Source organism: Atractosteus spatula, chromosome 22 (assembly GCF_055471065.1).
Source record: "Atractosteus spatula isolate fAtrSpa1 chromosome 22, fAtrSpa1.hap1, whole genome shotgun sequence".
Taxonomy (NCBI): Eukaryota; Metazoa; Chordata; class Actinopteri; order Semionotiformes; family Lepisosteidae; genus Atractosteus; species Atractosteus spatula.
This window is the reverse complement of record NC_142727.1, coordinates 8,874,404-8,894,163: the sequence shown is the minus strand read 5'-3', so window position 1 is coordinate 8,894,163 and position 19,760 is coordinate 8,874,404. Positions and strand designations below refer to the sequence as shown.

At 46.4% G+C, this 19,760-nt stretch overlaps 1 protein-coding gene across 2 annotated transcripts in view; it reads left to right on the top strand.

The window, feature by feature from the left end:
* The window catches only part of kirrel3a (kirre like nephrin family adhesion molecule 3a), a 304,458-nt gene that overhangs the window by 106,961 nt on the left and 177,737 nt on the right, over nucleotides 1-19,760 (top strand). For both annotated transcript variants that reach the window (XM_088939485.1, XM_088939484.1), the window contains exons 2-3: nucleotides 8,486-8,635; nucleotides 13,481-13,630. In XM_088939485.1, coding sequence (XP_088795611.1) covers nucleotides 8,486-8,635; nucleotides 13,481-13,630 — 300 coding nt within the window. The remainder of the gene's footprint in view (nucleotides 1-8,485; nucleotides 8,636-13,480; nucleotides 13,631-19,760) is intronic.

The following is a 19,760-nucleotide window of genomic DNA, read 5'->3' as shown; positions in this document are numbered from 1 at the left end:
CGCGCCTAATGAAAAGAAATAGCATTCCGTTGCAGCAGAGCATTAATGCATTCATCGAGCCCCGAGATCTAAATGAAATGAACCTAAAACCTCTGCTCGAAGTAATAAATACACTGCCTTTCTCGTCCGCGTTCCCTTAATTAATTGATGCACTTCTCGGCAAGGTTCTGTGGGATTGTTAAATTAGTGATTGCGCCGCAGATAATTAAGTACGTCAATCAAGTGCTGCACCTACATGCCTACTGGTTTCGAGGAGTTAGTGTGTGAGTGATCGGCTTGCGTTGACGAAAGACTGAAGTTTCTCTGAGTATGAGGGACCCAGGGGAGAAGGGGATAGGGGGGCTTGTCTCTTTGTCTTCTTATTAAAGCTCCGGGCCTCTTCTTGTGCTCATTACAACTTGAAGGCATGATAATATAATTTGACTCGACTTGGGCAGAAGGCAGTTTCAGGCTGACATTCCGTTGGGGCTCTGAGCAATTAGTTCAAAGGCGTGGCGAAAAGGACCAGATCGATATCGACCTCAGGGCACCTCCTTGTAGGACGGCCATGGAGATTCGTCCGGAGTTCAGATGCAACTTGTTGCACAGCTCTGCCTGGTACTTCTTAGTCTTAGTTAGTGAAGTTTGATGTATTGCCTTCCAATGCAGGTTGTTTTAGTGACCCTCCCAGTAATTTTGAATAAATCGGAGTGGGTTTGAATCATCTAGTTAACGGCCTCCTTAGTTGAACTGATGGTTTAAACCATACACTTGGGACACGGTTCGTAAATGACCGTTTATGCCAGTGTGACGAGCACTTACTGTATAGCATTGAAACCACATGCCTGTTGTACTTGGGTCTGTGTCAATAATGGGTATTTTTTTAAGTTAAATGTGCTATCAGAGTAACACATTCAGATTTTCGCTTTAATGCTGAGGTTTTAAGTCAGACATCTTCCTTTAATCTCTGTGAACCCCTTCTGTGAATCTGTGTTGGCTTGCACGGAAGCCTCTGTTTCCTCTGTTTCGGGCCCCTTGTGTTCTTGTAATTGTAGACAGTAAAATAGATGTGACATATAGTACAGTACTGTACATACGCTAACATAGAAGTCTGTCCTTTTTATTGTTTAAAATCTATTCATATCTCAAGGGGATGTTCCTTCACTTTTATAGACGCCGGTGACTCTTGCCTTGTGGGTTTTACATCACAATTACCGCAGTTCATTTGAAGCCTGTTGGTAATCAGTGCTGCAGTGTGTCTATGCTGAAGTGAAGAGATAAGTGTGCAGAGTCTGTCAGGCCAAGGCAATGAGAATTAGTGAACCAAATTGATGTATAGGAAGATAAGCTGATAGAAGAGCCAGAGATAAACAGTTAGATACGGATCTATAGGCAGAAAGATAGAAAGCACAGATTGATCCAGAGAACAGGTCATCCCAATAGGCAGAATTCAATTAGGTGGAGATCAGATTAGATAAGGTAATCCATATTGCTTGGGTTTGTGTTTATTTAGGTCCTCAGGCATGGATTAACTGAACCGCGGGAGTTCTGTAACCAATATTATATACTCAAATAACTCAAGCTGCTTTTGTGCAGGTGGCATCAGAGTTTAATACATTAATTTGACTCTAAATCTTGAATTGAAAGATGCAATTTCCATTTTTAAACTGTCCATTTTAACCATGCTCGGCTCAGTCACTTGCTGCTGCAGGATTATATAAAAATTGCGCTTCAGTTAACCTGCAGGGTATTTCTCATGCAGAGCTGTGCAGTTTTAGCTGTTTCAAGTGCAATGTGAACCAATATAGAATCCTTTAAAATTAAATCTTATTGGTGCCAAAATGCCTTCTTCCGTGTCAAAGTTGAAAAGTGAAGGAGGCTTCCCAGGGAGTTTGCTTGCCTGAAAGGATGGAGCACGGTTTCAGATCCGCTGCCCCACCAATGGCAGAGGAACGGAGCAGCTCTGGGGGGACCAGGACCACCTTAACAGCAGCCGATCGGAAACATGGATAACCTACCAGCTCTGTTGGGACCACTTACCGATGCCTTTCATTGAAACTTGCACACAAATGTAAATGCGGGATATATCAGAATAATATGCTGTGATTATGAAACGGAATGAAATATATCTGCATTCTGCTGCAGAATAGCTGATTAGTAAACATGCCAGCTCAAGTGGATGCGCGGTTTTAATGGTAATTTCAAAGCTGATTGGCAGAGTGCTCGAAGATTGGAGTCTTAACAGCGAACGGCAGCATTGCCAGCAGGTTGTACAGTATGCAAATATCCTAAGTGTCTTGGAAAGTGGGTTCAGTTGACTGATAAACAAATTACTCTGGGCGAAACAGAAGTAATGGAAAGGCAACATGCAGCATTTCTTTTCTGGGAGGTATTATTATGTCCATTTGCCATGCTGTGCACCCCCTGTCCAATGCGCGCGCACACACACACACACACACACCTCTCTCTTCATTTTCACTGTATCACTTCAGAAAGCATAATCAGGAATTACCGTGGGCACAGAGCAAGACACTGTTCCACTCTTCCACTGTGCGATGTGTTTTATTAAAGTGTCGGGCAGCTTCTTCTCCTCCCCGCATTGCCTGGCTAAGTTAGATGTCCACAGCCTGTGCCGTTCAGGGGGAGAGGGGGCGTCTGGGGCGATGAGTAGAGCCGTTGTCGCGTGCTGGAGGAAAACTTCCCCGTTCAGGCGGCGCCAGCGTGTGACGAGGAGAGCGAAGCCCGGGGCAGCGTCGGAGCTCGTCTTTCGGGGTGAAAGCGGACGGGGTTGTGGCCTGAGGAGCGACGCGTGATGTTGGGACAGAGGCTCCAGCAGATGCCCGTGTCGGAGAGGGATCGCCAAGCAGACGAGCTGCAGTGGAGAAGGGGCGTTTATTTCAGGGTGGGGGGGAGACCATGGGAGGAGTTTAGGTTTCAAAACGTTCTTCTGAAGTGGTGCCATCAGGGGTGGTAGGAGTTCTGCAAATCACCGAGAACAAGACGATTCATTTTGAGTAATTAAAATTAATTAAAGCTCTTAATTGTTACTGTATTGTATTGGTTGATAGCAGTCAGTTCTTTGTGCTTTCTGAGTCAGTCATCTTGACAAATGGGATTGGACTGTTGAAACAGAAGCCATTTGTACCGTTGGTCCTGATGAGGATGGAAACGCTGTGCTGGCGTTAAACAAGCAACAAGTTCTTGTGGTTCAATTTTAGGTTTGTCTTCCGGCATCATATAAGATTTTGATTGCAGAGGTTTTGTTTAATCATTACTGACAAAAACAAATAGAGAACAAGCTAATAACTCTCCCTCCTTAATTATCATTAGCCCTGTAGGATCCTGCGTTATGAGCAGTCTCTGTCCTGACTTAAATTGCACGGCTCCACTCTAAAAGTGCATGAATGGACAGGTCCTAGTTACTGTATCTCTTACCAGACGCGAAGCCACCTTCACCTACTTGTACTCATCAGTGTCCTGCAGCCGGGACAGGATATTCTTAAAGCAAATACTGCTGCTTACTCTTCTGTAGCTGAAAGCTAGCGGGAAAAAAAAATCCAATCAATCATCTATAATCTAGACACAATCATGTCCCCCACATCCACAGCATACTGGTAGGATAAAGATTATCCACAAACTAAGCCGGCTGCTCACAGTGCACACAAACATCACACGCGCGTGCACGCTCTCGCACGGTGGAAGATTGGAGAGATTCAGGTAATTACTAAACTAAACAGCTTACCCCCCTACAGACGCACACTCGACGAGTTGGCGCTATTGGATAAAGCACCTTCAGGTTATCTGAAATTACAAACAGAACCGGTGGTGTTCAGGTGCAGAATCATGTGTACCCACTGTACTACATAGCTGCTTTATTTCAACCCAGCTCAACAACCTCCCTTGCCCCCCGCCCCTCTCTCGAAGCATATTGCTTTGTCTAGACATTTTCAGGGACCATTCTCCTTTGCCGTTAGTGAGGTTAATAAAGCGTTATTAAAAGGGATTTCGGCAAATCAGCCTGCCAGCACCTGAGCTACAACAGAATCAACAATACCCGGTTTACAGTCCCTGCTTGTATGGAGCCTGATGCTCTAAAGGAGATGTTTTGTTTTGGTTTGGTTTTTTTCTCCTCCTTTCTCATTTTCCAGCTGCATGGGTTGCCCGGTTGTTTTGTTCTGACTTCTGATCATCTGGTGTTATCGACCCATTCCTCATGGCTGACGAGAGGGGGGGGGGGGGGTGGAACAAACCTGTTGTTTTCACTTGGTTGAGCGCAATGCTCTGATTCACTCGGGGCTGCGCCGGCGTGAGGAGGGGAGCGAGGGGGCAGGCGGGCCCTGCTGCGAACAGGGGCTTCACTGCCCCCGGAGTGTGTGAGCGAGGCAGATGGGACGGGCGCGTGTGCGAACAGCCCGCGTGATCCAGCCGGGGCGCATTCGCCAGACCTTCTCCTGCCTCGGCATCTGAAGAAGTAACCCCCCACGAACAAAACAACACACACACACTCCCCTGCGCGTGTCCGCCATCTGAGAGGGTGGATCGCAGATGACTAAGCCCCTCTCGATTTGACTGGTCAGCTTTCCTTGGTGATGCAAGCGTTTGCACAGTCCTCTCGCTTTTGGGGGGGGCGGGCAGCGAAAGCCATCTCTTCAGAGGTCTTTTGGGGTTTTCTTGTTCCTCGTTCCTAGCAACGAGCGGTAAAGGCGCGAGAACGGCCCATTAATGCCGTTGAGAGAAGCACGCCGCTGGTTTGGAGCGAAGACCCGAGACGTCCGAAAGACTGCGGGATTGCGGTTGTGTGGTCCGTGCTTTTGATACAAGAACAAATAGACAGTTCAGTAAGGCCACCTACTGTATCAAGAGTTTGTTTTCGTAACGTCTGTTCTAAAAAAAAAAACAAACTAAACAAACCAGGGCCACTGCGCAGCTGGATCCCGGGACCGTCGCCAAACGAGAGAGTCGGCGGGTTGTGGCCCCGTTCCTGTGTAATCGTGTCCGTGCAGCGCAGTGCTTGGCCTGGCCTCCCTCCTGGGTGGAGCCCCCCTCCGCTTGGGTCTCCCGGTGGGAGGAAATCCCTTCCTCGGACAGAAGAGTGCAGGCCCGCAGAGATCCGGGAGTTCCGATCCGTTTTCCCGTCTCTCCCGCGGTTTGCAACGTGCGCTCGGCTCCGCCGCGGGTCTCCGTTTGAGAAGTGAAATAAAGGAAGCTCCAGTCAGGGGAGGGTGTTGGCAGGGGGACACGCGGATATTTGTGTTCACAGATGAAGGGCTGGCTTTTGTTGTTTTTTTTTCTAATTAGCCGTTAGCGATAATCAAAATAATTACCCTAGGCTGTGTGGTAATAATTACAGGAGAGCGGGAGACCTGACGCGAGGGGAGGGCAGGCTGAAGCAGCACTAGAGAAAGTAATCATCGTCTGTCTAATTTGTTACTGTGACAGCAGGGGGGCTGACATGAAGGGAGAGAAGGGTGTTTTTGAGGGGGGAGAAAGAAGGGGAAGTGTGTGTATTGGGGGGGGGGGGGGGTGCTCGTTCAGTAGATATCTGGGTGTCTCGAGCATTAAAGCACTTCAAGACAGGTGGAGCTTCTTGATCCCAGATTGTTTCTTTTTGGGGAAAAAGCAAATCCCTCAGCCCTGGTTTGCCGCTTGTGTATCTTCACAGTAACACCTCCTGGCGCACAAGGCCTTTGTTCTGCGAGGATCGTGTGGGTCTTTCTCGAGCGCACGTGCGTGTTTGTCTGGGAACATGCGCGCACTAAAGACAAGGCCCTCTCATGGGGTATTAACAAAGCGGCCTGGGTAATACAGTAGTCGTACAAAACAACTTGATAGCTCCACAGAGCATTCCGAGAGAAACCAACAACGAGAAAGATAAATAGCACAATATGGGCTTAAAAATTCAGCTTGCACATGGCGGAATGCTGATTTAATAATGGGCAAATGGAGATAATGTCAGAACTGAAAGAGAAATCTATATAAATCAATCCATACACTCTGCGTTCACCTTTCAACAAGCCATCAGTCAATTTGTGCAGGGTTTAGAGTATAGGGATGACTGATTTGTTCCCTAATGTAATATTTCTACAAAACGGAAAAGCGCTGCATTGTAGTATTTTAAACAGCTCGGATTATTTTTTTTTGTCTGAAAGAATAAGCGCCGACGTATGCATGCTCTTAACTAAAAAGCTTTGAATAAATCAGCAGGTGAATTAAAATAAAGTGGTTGGGGTTTGAATTATTGAATCTCTGTCCTCAGAATTGCACAGCTGTTATCTTGCAGTAAACATAAAGTTGGTTGTCCGTGTTAGGATTTTCTTCCATTTAAGCATGTTAAAAATGAAGAACAACACTCAGCATATTACCATATTCCACCTCCTATTAGTAGAAGCCATTTTTAAAAGGGGTTTATCTTTCTGGCCGCTCCCTTTTATTAAGATACAGTATGAAAAGAACCACCGGTAATGGCAGCCATAGAAATGCTGGTCATTAAAATGCAGCAATGGACCAGAAATGGAAGGGACAGGCTCCGCGTGCCACTCAACAAGTGTGGATGCTGAGAACGCTTATGACAGTCGGTCCATTATGGTTCTTCAGGTCTAAGGGAACTTCATTTGCTATCTAAAGAAAGAAGAATGAATAAATGTTGTCGGCTGTACTGTAATCTTCTTACAGTACTTGCACACTGCTCCCCATCCTTGAGGACCCCACAGTGCCTCCACATATAGGACAGGACACTTTTCCCCACCGCTGGAGAACAGCGTCCGCCTGGGCAGCGCACAGCACGCCTCTGTACCGCTGGACGGGTGGGGAAGTGATAAATGACTTCATCGGTCGAAGTCTCGGGGGATATTCCGGGAGGTCGAGTTGTACAAGCTCACTGTGTAATTTAGCCCAGGATAACAGCGCCTGCTCGCGACGTCCCATCGGGAAGCATGGCGCCTCCCGCAGCGCAGGGCCACAGGCCAGCGCGCTGGAGGCGCTGGTTTGGGAGTTCTGGTCCATGGAGAAGAACCAGCTCCTTTTCGGGGCTCTCCCAGTCCAGTACCAAGCAGGTGCGACCTTTCCCCTCGCTTCTGAGGACTGGCAGGGGATGAGGTCAGGCTGCCTGGGGATAACACTGCTGTTGAAAACCATACCGTGTAAATTCAGGAATGCAGTCATTTTCTCCATTACCGTGCTTTGCGTTTCACAGTAAAGATACGCACAATGTTGGGAATAAAGCATCAGCCCTCATGGCTTTATATTTGAAAGCATTTGTATTGTTTTTTTTTAACCTAGACAAGGGACTTCAATTAGCCTGTTTTTTTTTATTTCGTGCAGGAGAGATTGTTTACCCACTTCAGCGTGGAAAAGCTTTTACCACTGCTGGTGTCCATGTCGCTAACACCTCTGCCTAAGAGCCCCCTTCCAATAAGTTTCATCAGCCGGCACTCAGAGCCCCCGCACTAAGAGGGGTCTGCCGCCGCCATCAACCCCCCCCCATGGCATCACGTTTTCTGCCTAAGCACAGCTGCTGCGCATCAGCACACTGTTGGGGGGCGGGGGGGGGGTGATCTGTTGATGTGTATGCGCTGGGGGGTGTGAGGAGACAGACAGATTAGCCTCGCACTCAGGTCAGCAGCTCTAGTCTCAAGCTGCGATGTGCCTCAGACCTGAGAAGTAAAGAGAAACACACCTTTTCAGAAGCAAAACTATAGTTTGACAGAAATGTCTGTTTTTTTCCAGTCCTTTATGTGTCCTGTCTGCTGTTGAGATGGAGATGGAAAGTGCTATTCCTTTAGCTTCCCATCATGAAATTGTTAAAGGTTCCACGCTTTTAGTGTTGATCTGAAGGAAAGGATTGTGATCTTCAGCATGGGAACTGTATTGGAAGTATACTGTATGTATGGCAACCTCAGCAAGATGAAATGTGTGCATGTGTGATCTAAATGTATGTAGATGCAATTTACCTGTATGTCAGCGGTTAGCATTGCTGCCTCACAGTACTGGGACTCCGAGTTCAAGTCCTACTCTGGGATGCCATCTTTGTGGAGTTTGCACGTTGTCCTGTGTTTGCATAGGTTTCCTCTGGTTGCTCTGGAGACTTGCTGGTAGGTTAATAGGCCTCTGGGAAAACTGGCCCTGGTGTGAGTGTATGCCATCTTTATGGACTGGCACTCCAAGCAGGGTGTACCCTGCCTTGTGGCCGTTGCCTGCCAGTTTGGGCTCCGGCTCCCCAGTGATCTTGTATTGGAAGCAGCAGTGGGGAAATGGCCTGATCATGACATTTAATTATCTTGAGTGGTTGAGCGAAGAATTTGCATGCTTCTAGTTCTGACAAAGAAACCGAACAATGCGTTACTTGGCGGGGGTGGGGGTGGGGGTGGGGGGTGGTCTCCGCCTTGTCGGCTGTGGTTTTAGGAGGTGGCGACAAGATCTGCCCCTCTGGTCAGAGGTCCTGCAAGGTGCGCGCGGCCCACGCCTGTGTCCCTGACAGGTCCCTCTGTTCTCCCCCCCTCTCTTTCAGGAGTGCTCGCCATGTTTGCCCAGCAGCCGCAGGACCTGGTGGTCATCGCCGGGCAGCCGGTGACCCTGCACTGCGCCATCCCCGGTTACCATGGCATCGTGCTCTGGATCAAGGACGGCCTCGCTCTGGGGGTGGGCCGGGACCTGTCAGGTGAGCTGCTTCCTGTCCTCGCCTCAGACAAAGGGGGGTCTGCACAGCCTTGCCCTCTTCTCCTTGACTTTTAGAATCCATGTAAAGAAGAACAAAAAGCAGCAAAGAGTCAAACAGCAGTAAGAGCCCGTGACATTTATATCGCCAGGGTGATCAAATCACAATTAGTACCACTAATGCAGTTTGATTGACTTGCAGAGTCCAGTCGGGATGAGAGGGTTTTCAAAAGCGTTTGCCTGAAGGGGTTAGAGAACACCTAAGCTGAAAACCAGGTTCTTACTCATGGCAGCAAACATCAAGCAGAACATGTGCCGCCTCTGTTGCAAAGGGATGCATCGACACAACACATTTTCAAGTTTTAAGGGGCTTTTAGAGAGTAAATAGATTTGAAATGAAAGCTTCAAACTATGCTGCTCATATAATTACCTTGATTGTTTAATTTGGACTAGCACTTGCTGCTGTGCTGTCAGTGCTGTAGCCCACAGATTCCCCCAGATAGTGGCATCTAATCCATATTCATAGAGCATGATAAATATCTGTATAAAGCATCTCTGTCTTTTATCACCCAAGCACATAAATATTTACTGCGTTTTAAACTAGTAGCTGTGCAAAAAATAAACACAGATTTGAAAGCTGACGTGATTTAATTTGAACATCTGTTGCCCTGAACTGACGGTAAAAGTGCATTTTGAATGTCTTTGTTTTTTTCCCCCCATGTTAGCATTACAATGGCAGAAATAAGAGGTTTCCATCTTGGGGGGGGGAGTTAGTGAATTAGTCATTACAAAATCCATTAACCCCCCCCGTGTGAGAGTTAACCATTGCAATGTCGTCGTGACAGGGGGAGTAGAATGAGCGCGTGCCGGGGGAGGGATCTCTGGGGAGCAGGGAGCCTGGCCCCCGGTCCGAACCGTTTTCCCCCTTTTGCATCGGTGTCCTTAAAAATCCATCCTGGAGAGCGTGGGGAGGGGGCGGTGCTGCTCCCCCGAGCCCGCGATGGCACGCTCCGCTTCTCCTGCGCAACATGTCCTCTTGGAGAGCTGCACTTTAATTAGGCCTCTGAGGGCGCTGGCGTCCCATTAAAGTCGTTCGATCGCCCTGCCAGCATCCATCAGGCCCAGCGAGACGCTGAACCGCGGCCCGCTAATAGCAGTAAACACTCCTGAATGTCTGGCCCGCGCGAAGTTTAAACACACTGCTCGGTGGCGAAGCGAGTGGCATGTGTGTGTGTGTGTGTGGGGGGGGGCACGAGACCTGCCTCTGGCTGCCCGCAGGTCTCTAAAAACAAAAATAGCACATTTGTTGCTGCTCACATGCTGCTTCTGCTTCCCCGAATGAAACACCGGGCATGACGTGAGCTTTTGCAGTCTTTCATTCGTCACCCGCCGTATGTACGGCTTCTGGCGCCGTCACGGCAGCGTGACGCAAAGAGTCAAAGCTAGAATTGTTGTAAGAATAATCTTTACAGTTAGTGCTGTGTTTCCTGGTTTCTCGCTTTAGTACTTTTAAAATACCATGTTTTATGAACAAATCGCACAAATGGGGAATAAACGCCTTTCTAATATTACTGTATGTGGAGGGAAGAAGTCTGTGTAAGAAAATTAAAAAGCACTGCAGCTGCAGGGGGTGTCGGAAGTTAGATACTGGTGAGGCTGGGGTATGGGCCGTTTCCAGAAACAAAATGTAAAATGTAGATTTTAACTTTTAGCCCATCGAAATACTATAAACTAAATAACACAGCCCATTTTTTTTCCATCTTCCCTTAATGGCAAGCTGATGCAAGTACCCGTTCCGTTGCACGCTCCGAAATCCCGACGTTGTGCGTTTTCATGCGAGTCTGCAGCCCGAGTCCTAAGTCTCCGTTTCTGTACGAATGACCGACAGGTTTGCTCGGCCCTGGTGAAGAAGCTAATGAGTGGCAGAGAAAATGCCACTTTCACGGCACCCTTGTATAAAACAGCGCACTGATAATTGGCATTCAGTTCCATTCCCTGACACTGGTCTCCCACCCGCTTTAGCATCCTAGAGTTAAGTACCACTCCTGACAGCCTTTCTTCCCATTTCTCTCCACTGACGTGTCAGTAGGATGCCTGCACTTTTCTACGGTGGAATAAATCACTGTCCGCGATACTATTCAATACCATTTCCATGCTATTGATCCACCATAAAGACTAATCCATTCATCCTTTGATGGATTCATTACCTTTAATGGGACCATTTTACATCATTTGCTCCCAGTGACATACGGTGTCTTTAGGAATTCATTAAGGTCCAAAGGGGTTTTATTTAATACCTCTTGGAGCTCCAGCTCTCTCTCCCGCGCAAAGCTTGCATTTGTGTTGACTATTTCTCCGAGACTCAATTCCCGCCTCTTGTGTCGTGTTGAAGTATTGGTTTCTGTTCATTATTCTTCCAGCAAAGAGCTCAGCGTTCCACTGGGTCAACTTGCAAATTAAACATGTTAATAATTAGAGAAACTGGCTTAATTGACATACTGTATATAGTTGCAAAATTACTCTCCAGGTCTGGGAGTCCGTCTTAGAAATAGCGTGATGTCAGCATGTATTTTTTTATTTGTCCATTCGTTTTGAATGCACCATGGGTGGAGAATAAGGAAGTGAGAATTATGTTGTATATAAGGGAACAAAGATGTTTCTGTTTTTTAAATGAATCACACTTATGTGCTGATTTGTTTTAAAGGCCCTGCATTTCAACCTCATGCTTTGACGTATTGATCATTTACTGAATTGGAAATTGCAATGATTTACTAGAGACTTTCTGTATACAGCTCTACAGAATGACTTGAATTGATATGCTGAGAGTACCATTACAATACATGTGTCTGGGCTTTGAGGGCATTCTGAATGCTAATGGTTGAATGACCAATGGTGTGCTTGTTTTCCGTTAGGTTTAGCTGCACCAAGTGGATTCTTAGTGTTAATAGGCTCCCCTCTAATGTAAAACGAACTGGGCCCCAGCTGGGTATCAATGGTTATAGATGGTGCAGAGAGAGAATTGATCTCTCAGTGGCAAAATAAACCATGGCATTTTATACAAAATCAATGTTCATTAATGTTATTTACTGCGTGTAGTTATGTTTGATCTTTCCTTTCTTTAACCAAAGTCTGACCTTTCAGAACCTGTGTGCAATTCAATCAAGCAAAAGCATTTTTAATGACTTACTCCACCTCCTCCCAGTACTCTATATATTGGAAATTTAATCTGAATAAGATACTGAAGAAGAGATCTCCTCGTTTCTCCATCTGTTTTCCCTAGAGCATTTAATGAGATAAACGAGGAGCCTCAGGGGACGTGTTTACAGATTTTCCCTGGTTTTTTTTCCATTTTGCTATTCATTTTTTCCACGTTACCTTGAAACAAAATTAAAAGCACTTTGTAGAGAAATGAAATATTGAGTGCTGTTATGGGCAGTAATCCTTCCCTCAATGGGCAGATGAGTGGTACTTCATGGCCTATTAAAAGTGAATAGGATTCAATGATGCCATGGACGCTAATTGAAGTTCTGGAACGCTCTGGCCTAATGGCTGGACTAGAGAACATAAAAGCAATTGAACACAGGCTGAATCTATAAAGATAATTCAGGTAGACATCAGTCTTTAAGGCTTTTTGATCAAAGTGGGGAAAAAAAACATCTCTTGAGGGTATATTGACTTGTTTGGTAAGTATGTTGGCCTGAGTGGAACAGTATACCCATACAAGAGGAGAGCAGAGAGTATTTGGATCTAAAACAACTCTTTCTGAATGGTCATGAATACTGGACATAGTGGGCAGGGGTAGGAGTTTATTAAGTGCTATTTTTATATTTTATAATAACAATGTAATATATTTAATATAATTTATTATATACTGAATATTTTTATTATATTATTTAAATTACTTCTGCACTTAATTGTAAATACTATACTTTTATCTTAAGTCACGTGTATCCTACTGTGCAGAGTCTTAGAAAGAAACAATATTGGTTCAGAGAGCTGATGGACGTGCTGTGAGTTGAAAGTTGATGGGATGCATTGAATGTCCTGTACTAACATGTACTTTACATGTTTCAATTGTAAAACATCATGTTAAAGAAGCCACTTAGCCTGGAAAGTCAAAATCACATCATCTTGGAAAGTATGAAAATTCTCCGACGTGAAGCTGGAGAGCTTGGAACGTCGGCAGGAAAGGAAATGTCCTGCATGCTCACGCCAGCGACGCACAGCTTCTGCGAACCGGAATCGGCCAGGCTTCAGAGCCTGGGCGTTTTAGTCAAGCAGTAAAGCAGACAGCCCTTCTGAAAGCACCACTCTGTGTTATTAAACTGTAAATCATGTGCTATTGTATTACCAACACGCATCTGAAGCATTCCTGTCTCGTTCTGTTGTAGCAGTAATGAAATTACTGCCTTTTTTTGTGGCTACAAGTAAAGGTTTGTTACCAAGCTAATATTGTTTATAGCTTCTTTCTCACCCTCTTTAACAGCATTCTGTCTACATTATTTATTTAGCCAGTTTTTGTTGTTTATACCCCCGGAGTGTAATATATCGTTTGCTGCTAATTTAAATATAAAATCCTGCAACAGGCATGTCAGTGGCACAACGGTCCAGGGGAGTTTTGCGGTTTTTAATTCCTGCCCTTCACTTCCTCTAACATCTGTGGAAGGCACAGGGCTGCATGCTAATGCCAGGACCTGCTCAGCAGCGCCTTCTCACAGCGCAGAGGACCAGTGAGGAGACTCGGGTCCTCTGAGTGGCTGCAGGGAGGTCTAGGCGCGCGGGAATTTTCCAGCGTGGGTACGGGCGGAGCGGAGGGGGCTGATGGTGACTCCTCTCCCACCTGTCCTAGGGTATCCGCGGTACTCCGTCGTGGGCGACCACAGCGCCGGGGAGCACCACCTGCGCATCCAGAGGGTGGAGCTGATGGACGACGCCGTGTTCGAGTGCCAGGCCATCCAGGCCGCCATGAGGTCGCGCCCCGCCAGGCTGACGGTGCTGGGTAAGTGGCGGTGCGAGCGAGTCTCCCGCTGTAGGGCAGCCCGACCTGCCCGTCCTCGTCGACCTGCAGTGCACGTCCGTCCGCATTGAACCTGTGCAGTGCACGTCCGTCCGCCAGGATCCTGTCAGTCGCGAACACTGATTTTCAGAAAAATGGAAACGTCGTGATAAATTCCACAAGGAAGTGTGGCTGTTAACTGCTGACGTGCGTTTGTGCTCCTTTAAAACAACTCGCGTGTCTTAACGGTCGCACTGTCGATGAGATGAGTTCGTCTAAAAGAGACAAACCCTCCCCAACAGCACTGGTACTGAATGGGCGAAGACTCTTAAGGTCTCCAAGCCTTGTTTCCATACCTACAGTAGGGGAACAAGAAATGGTAAAACCAGCTTGACAGGCTGGAATGGTGCTCCAGCTCCTTTTCCAATCAAAAGCCTTTTAACCTTTTAACAATAAATGAAGCTGCATTGCGACGTCTGTGAATTGTTTTTGTGGCGACCCGCTGCATTATAACGATTTCCTCATTGTTGTCTGTCAATCGGATGTTATAACCGCAGGTCATTCTTAGCCTTTCAATACCCCCTCGAGTGCTTGTTAGCAACTTCTGTCACATGAGATGTTCATCCGAAATCTGCCTTTATAATAAAGCTCTAATAAAGTTGTTTCCTGTGTCATAAATATTTTTCTTAATCAAACATGACTGTTTATTGCTTTTGACGAAGCCAGCTGATTATTCCCCTGAAACATCAGGGGGAGGGGGGTAATAAAAAGGGAAGACGCAGTTGGTATCATTCTTCCCCGTTTCCACATCTTGCTTCCACTTTTCTGTGTTTTGGCCCTTCTCCTTGCTCCCCTCTGCTCCCCTCTGCCTTCGCTTCTCTCCCCTCTCTCCTCTCGCTCCCCTCACTCCTCTCTTTCCTCTCCGCTCTCTCCCTTCTCTCCTTTCTCCTCGCTCCTCTCTCTTTCCGCTCCTCTCTCCCCTCGGTCCTCTTTGCTCTCCTCTCTCTCCCTTCTCTCCTCTCTCCTCATTCCCCTCTCTCCTCTCGCTCCCCTCACTCCTCTCTCTTCTCCCCTCTATCCCCTCTCCCCTCATTCCTCTCTCTTTCCTCTCCCCTCTCTCCTCTCGCTCCTCGCTCCTCTCTCTTCTCTCCCATCACTCCTCTCTCCCATCGCTCCTCTCTCCCCTCTCTCCCTTCTCCCCTCACTCCTCTCTCCTCTCTCTTTCCTCTCCCCTCTCTCCTCTCGCTCCTCGCTCCTCTCTCTTCTCTCCCATCACTCCTCTCTCCCATCGCTCCTCTCTCCCCTCTCTCCCTTCTCCCCTCACTCCCCTCTCCCCTCTCCCCTCTCTCCTCGCGCCTCTCCAGCTGCGGAGGGAAGGCGGGGGGGTTAAGTGAGTGGGGGCGAGTGTGAGCGAGCTGGAGCGTGGCATTGCTGCGTCAAGGGGCTGTGCTGCGTTATTGATCTCCCCTAATGAAAAGTGAAGCTAATGATCTGTAAGGTGGGGAAGCAGCAGACGGGGAGAAAAAGAGAAGACAAATTAGAACCCAACATCTTTCATTGCGAAACGCTTCTTGGAAATGATAATTAATTAATAACCTTTTTTGTATTTTTAAAGATTTTATTTTTCGTTTTCCTCCCTTGTTTTCTTTTCCAGGGTTCCAGTACCTGGATTCAAAATAAGAATCCTAGTCTTATCCTAGTCTTGAAAAATTACACTTTACGAGCGGCAATTCATTGTAAAACGTTGGACGCAACTTTTAATTTTGTTTACTGTGTTGTTTGTTCTTATTTGTAGGTAGCAATCCATTACTTACGTTTAGAAATAAATTGACTCCCGTATCACAGCTGACATGGCGCAGGTTGATATGCAAAAGGCATTCTGTGGCGATTATAATTATTCATTTACCTGTTTATTTTAAACCTAAAGGGCTTTTTTTTATCTAAGTGAATTAATAGGTGATGTGTCAGTTCATTACTTTCCTCTCTGCTAACTGCATTAGTTACACTCATCTACAGCCCCTATCCAGCCATTTAAGAGCAAGCAGAGAGGTCTGTTGCTGATGTTCCATTAAAATGATTAATTATCAATAAATACAGGACAATTTGTTTTTATTTTTCGTTCCTGTTGGGGGGAAGACAAATTGCCGTCTTCCTAAGATGCCATTATCTCCCTATTTAATCTCGGGCTAACTGGCTTACTTCTGAAACGGGAGACAAATCGGCACGCTGATGGGAGCAGCGAGGTAATAAAGACGGAGAGCCGCGGTCGCCCCTGGACCGCCTCGCCCCGCTGTGGGGGACATCGTGCCGGACAGGCAGCTCCGTCAGCACTGCCAGGACGCTGCCGACTCTGGAACATCCTGCTTGTCCTCTAAAGATCCCGTCTGCTCGCGCGCTTCTTTTAAACATAGTTTATTAAGGATTGTCTTGCAAAACAAAACAATAAAGGAAAAGGACGGGGCAGTTCACACCGATGACGAGCATGTCCCCGCTCACTCCCTCGGCACTCGCTGCAATCAATACCTCTCAGATCCTCGGCGATTTGCAGTGAGGAAAGATAAGTAAAAAAAAGAAGGTAACAATAAAGAGTATGTATTTTACATATAAATAGACCTCCGATTTAACACAAGCGTGTACATGACGCATGACGCATGACGACATGACGTACCTTATAGAGGGGTACATAATGCTTCGCACGTGGAGGTTCCCATGGGGAATTAGAAGGTTTATCGCAGGAGCAGTTGCTCCTGCCAAGCGGCACTTTGTGTTGTTGTATTTTTATTGTCTACTTTGTAGTCTTTCAGGGAAATAACATCCGTTGCTGCGGTGGCTTTGGTATGAGTTATGCACCACTCCCCCCCCCCCCCCCCCGTACCCCCAATTCCTACATCACATCCTTTCCTGCAAGGCCGAGTTACCCCCCAGCGCACACCGTACCGATATCCGGCCCGGTGGCGCGGGCCGACCGCGTCTCCTTCCACTCGCTCGTGTTCCTGTTGCGCCTTCGCTGGGATTCACTCCAGGCCGCGCGCTCGTTCGTTCCGGCAGCTATAGAATATTGTTTGGGATCCAGTAGATTTTAAGTGCCCTAGTGGCTAATTATTTCCCTAATTATCGTTTACTGTGTTGTTTGTTCTTATTCGTAGGTAGCAATCCTTTACTTATGTTTAGAAATAAATTGACTCCCGTATCACAGCTGACGTGGCGCAGGTTGATATGCAAAAGGCATTCTGTGGCGATTATAATTATTCATTTACCTGTTTATTTTAAACCTGGAAAAAAAACAACACTCATTGTTTCCTTTGAACTTTTAGTATATCCGTGCGAGGTTTAAAGCTAATCACACCGCACACTCAGAATGAGGTGCTATACACAATACTTTAGGTAGCCTGGTCTGCCTTTTACTTAAACTAGATAAGTAAATGGGGCTTTCTATTATCAGGGCTGACCTACTGTCGCTTCACAGCGGACAGTAGCTTAAGAGCCTGTACTGTACGTGAGTGCGCTGCAGAAGAGCCGTGTGAATATCATTTAACAGAAGGAGGAGCAGGAGTGACTCGGGAGCCGAAGTCATGCCTGAAAGCCTGCCTCTCGTAGAAAGGGTAGGTGAGGGCTTGATGAAGCCATACTCTGAGGGTGGCCTGCTGACCTTCGAACCCCACTGAGTTTAGGAGCAGAGAGCAGGAGCCTCCTCAGCCCCAGCTGCTGAATGAAACATGAGCTCCAAAAGTATGTGGGTACAAGAGGAGACCCCAGAGGCTAATTATATGCCTGGAAATCCCCTTAAGCGAGGTAGAAAGACTGCACGCTTCCCTGCAGGCCCAGGTAGTTTGTTACAGAGAAATGGCTTTGAAAAGGTCACCCCTGGATTTTAATGGACCTGGGACTGCTTTGGTTTATTAAGGTTTAAGGTTTATTTTTTTCCCCACTTTTCAATATTCTTAACATTTACCTTGAACACGGGCACCCGCAGTTCTTACAGCAGACCCTGTCTCTGCAGATACAACTTCTATTGATCTTCCTTGTTTGATATCCGACGAGTTCTTAAGCACACGTGCAGGGTTGCTATTCTAGACAAAGTTCACAGTTTTAATCATTTGCTGCACTTTGCAAGCCTAGCAGTTTTTTCTTGTTAATACCCACCATACCCTGGTGGTACTGACATACACCGAGGTGAAAGTCTGCTTTAAAGAATGCATAGTAATGCTGAGGATCATAATACATACCTGATTGTTTCTCTGTAAGTGAAGATTCAGAATCAGTCAATAAGAAATATTTTTGTTATTAGATAGTAGGAAAGCATCGAAAAGTATGTCTGTTTTTCTTTCAAGATCAATTTTTGTAAATTAAAAACGAAATTAGTAAATGAGGACTAAGGGAGGGTTTAGCTTGAGGTTTCTTGCATAAAGGTTTAAAATACAGACCTGTTTTTCTTTATCAGTCCAATATTTTCTTATAAACCTCACTCATTGTTTGCTTTTTCCCCCTTTTCCACAAGTGCATTTGTTAGAAAAGTTTAGGAAAGAGCTCCTGAGCTTGATATCTTTTATTTTAGGAAGATGATAATGTTTCAAGCATCCGTTTTCAGTAACTGCTTTATCTTTAAGAGGGTCCTAGTGAAGCTGAGCCTAACCTGGCAGGCTCTGGGCCTAAGGCAGCTGGACTCTCTGTACTGGACGCCAGTCCATCGCAGGGGTAGGCATTCACTCACGTATGCATGCGGGGAGTCACTCAGAGGTGCCGATTAACCAGGACAGCATGTCTTTGCACCTGGAGCAGCTGGAGAAAACCCACCTGGACACTGCGAGAGCATGCCGAGTTCACTCAGAAGGTGCCCCAGGCCAAAAGCAAACCCAGCACCCCCAAGCTCTGAAGCGGCTGCGCTAGCTTCCCTGCCAGCGTGCTGCCCTGATTATAACGGTCCGTTTGAAATCATCTCTAAGCTTTAAAGTCCTGATCTTTCAACAGTCAAGTTCATTCAATTCATCGTGAGCTCTGTCGCTTTTCTCCACGAAGGCGAAGGTTGCAATAGGAGGTTCTGTATTTTAAATTTCCTTCAGAATCTTTATTGGAAGGATATTTTATTGTGTGAAGGTGTGTTTATCCTTAGGCACTTTTCATTCTGAAGTCTCTTTATTGTGCACAGTGTAAGCTCCCCTACTCAAGAAACAGAAACCAAATGAAATGAGTTGGTTTCACCGCCACAGACAAATATTGATAGCATTTGTATACAGGGCACCAGCACAACGCGTTTTTTTCTCCTGTTGCTCAGGTGATTGATGGGCTCTCTGATACAGCATGCCATTATTTTGATCACATGCTGCCGCACGCTTTCCGCGCAACAACTGCCTACTCCTTCTTTAATTTGGTAATACCGCAGTGCTTTTCCGAAGACTAAACGCTGTCTTTTAAAAAGTCTGTGCAGGTTGGCAGCTGCTGTCCTCTGAAAATTGAAAAATGGTTTGATACTGTTTCAGGCCAGTCAGAGCACTTGCTCGTGTCTGAAAAATAATTTTCTCCTAAGTATCTTTAAACCTCTCTGTCTTTCACGGGAGCCACGATCTTATCAGTTGAAAATGAAATCTTTTACTCTTTTCAGAGCCCCTTATTTGAGTTATACTATCACTTGAAGGACGCCTTCGAGTTCCTTAAATGAAGCTTCTTGCTGATGCAAGAATCAAGGATAAAGAGTTTTGACCATGAGCCTGAAACAATAGCGAGTGATTGCATTTGAGATTGGAGAGAGGAGCCAAACTTCACAAGATTTTTTTTGCTCTTTATTACTTTCAAGGTCTCAGCCCATACTTTCAGGAAATTCTGTCATCGGGGGGGGGGGGGGGTTAAATCTGCACGAATACCCAAAAAGATGTGGAAATAAAAAAAAAGTGAACTACAGGTCTTTGATAAGTCAAAAAAGTGGAGTGAGAGACTTTTTTTGAGGTCAGATTAGCTACCGGAAACGTCACTCTCTTCTGAGTGTTTTACCATTTGTGCATCGACCCAAATAAATGACATACTATGACAAAGAGAGGCTAGAGAGGTCCCAGGGATCTTAATTAACACACAATCTCAGCATGGGTGGCAGAGTAAATTACATTGGTGGAGATCAAATGCAGAGCCCCGAATAAAGTGA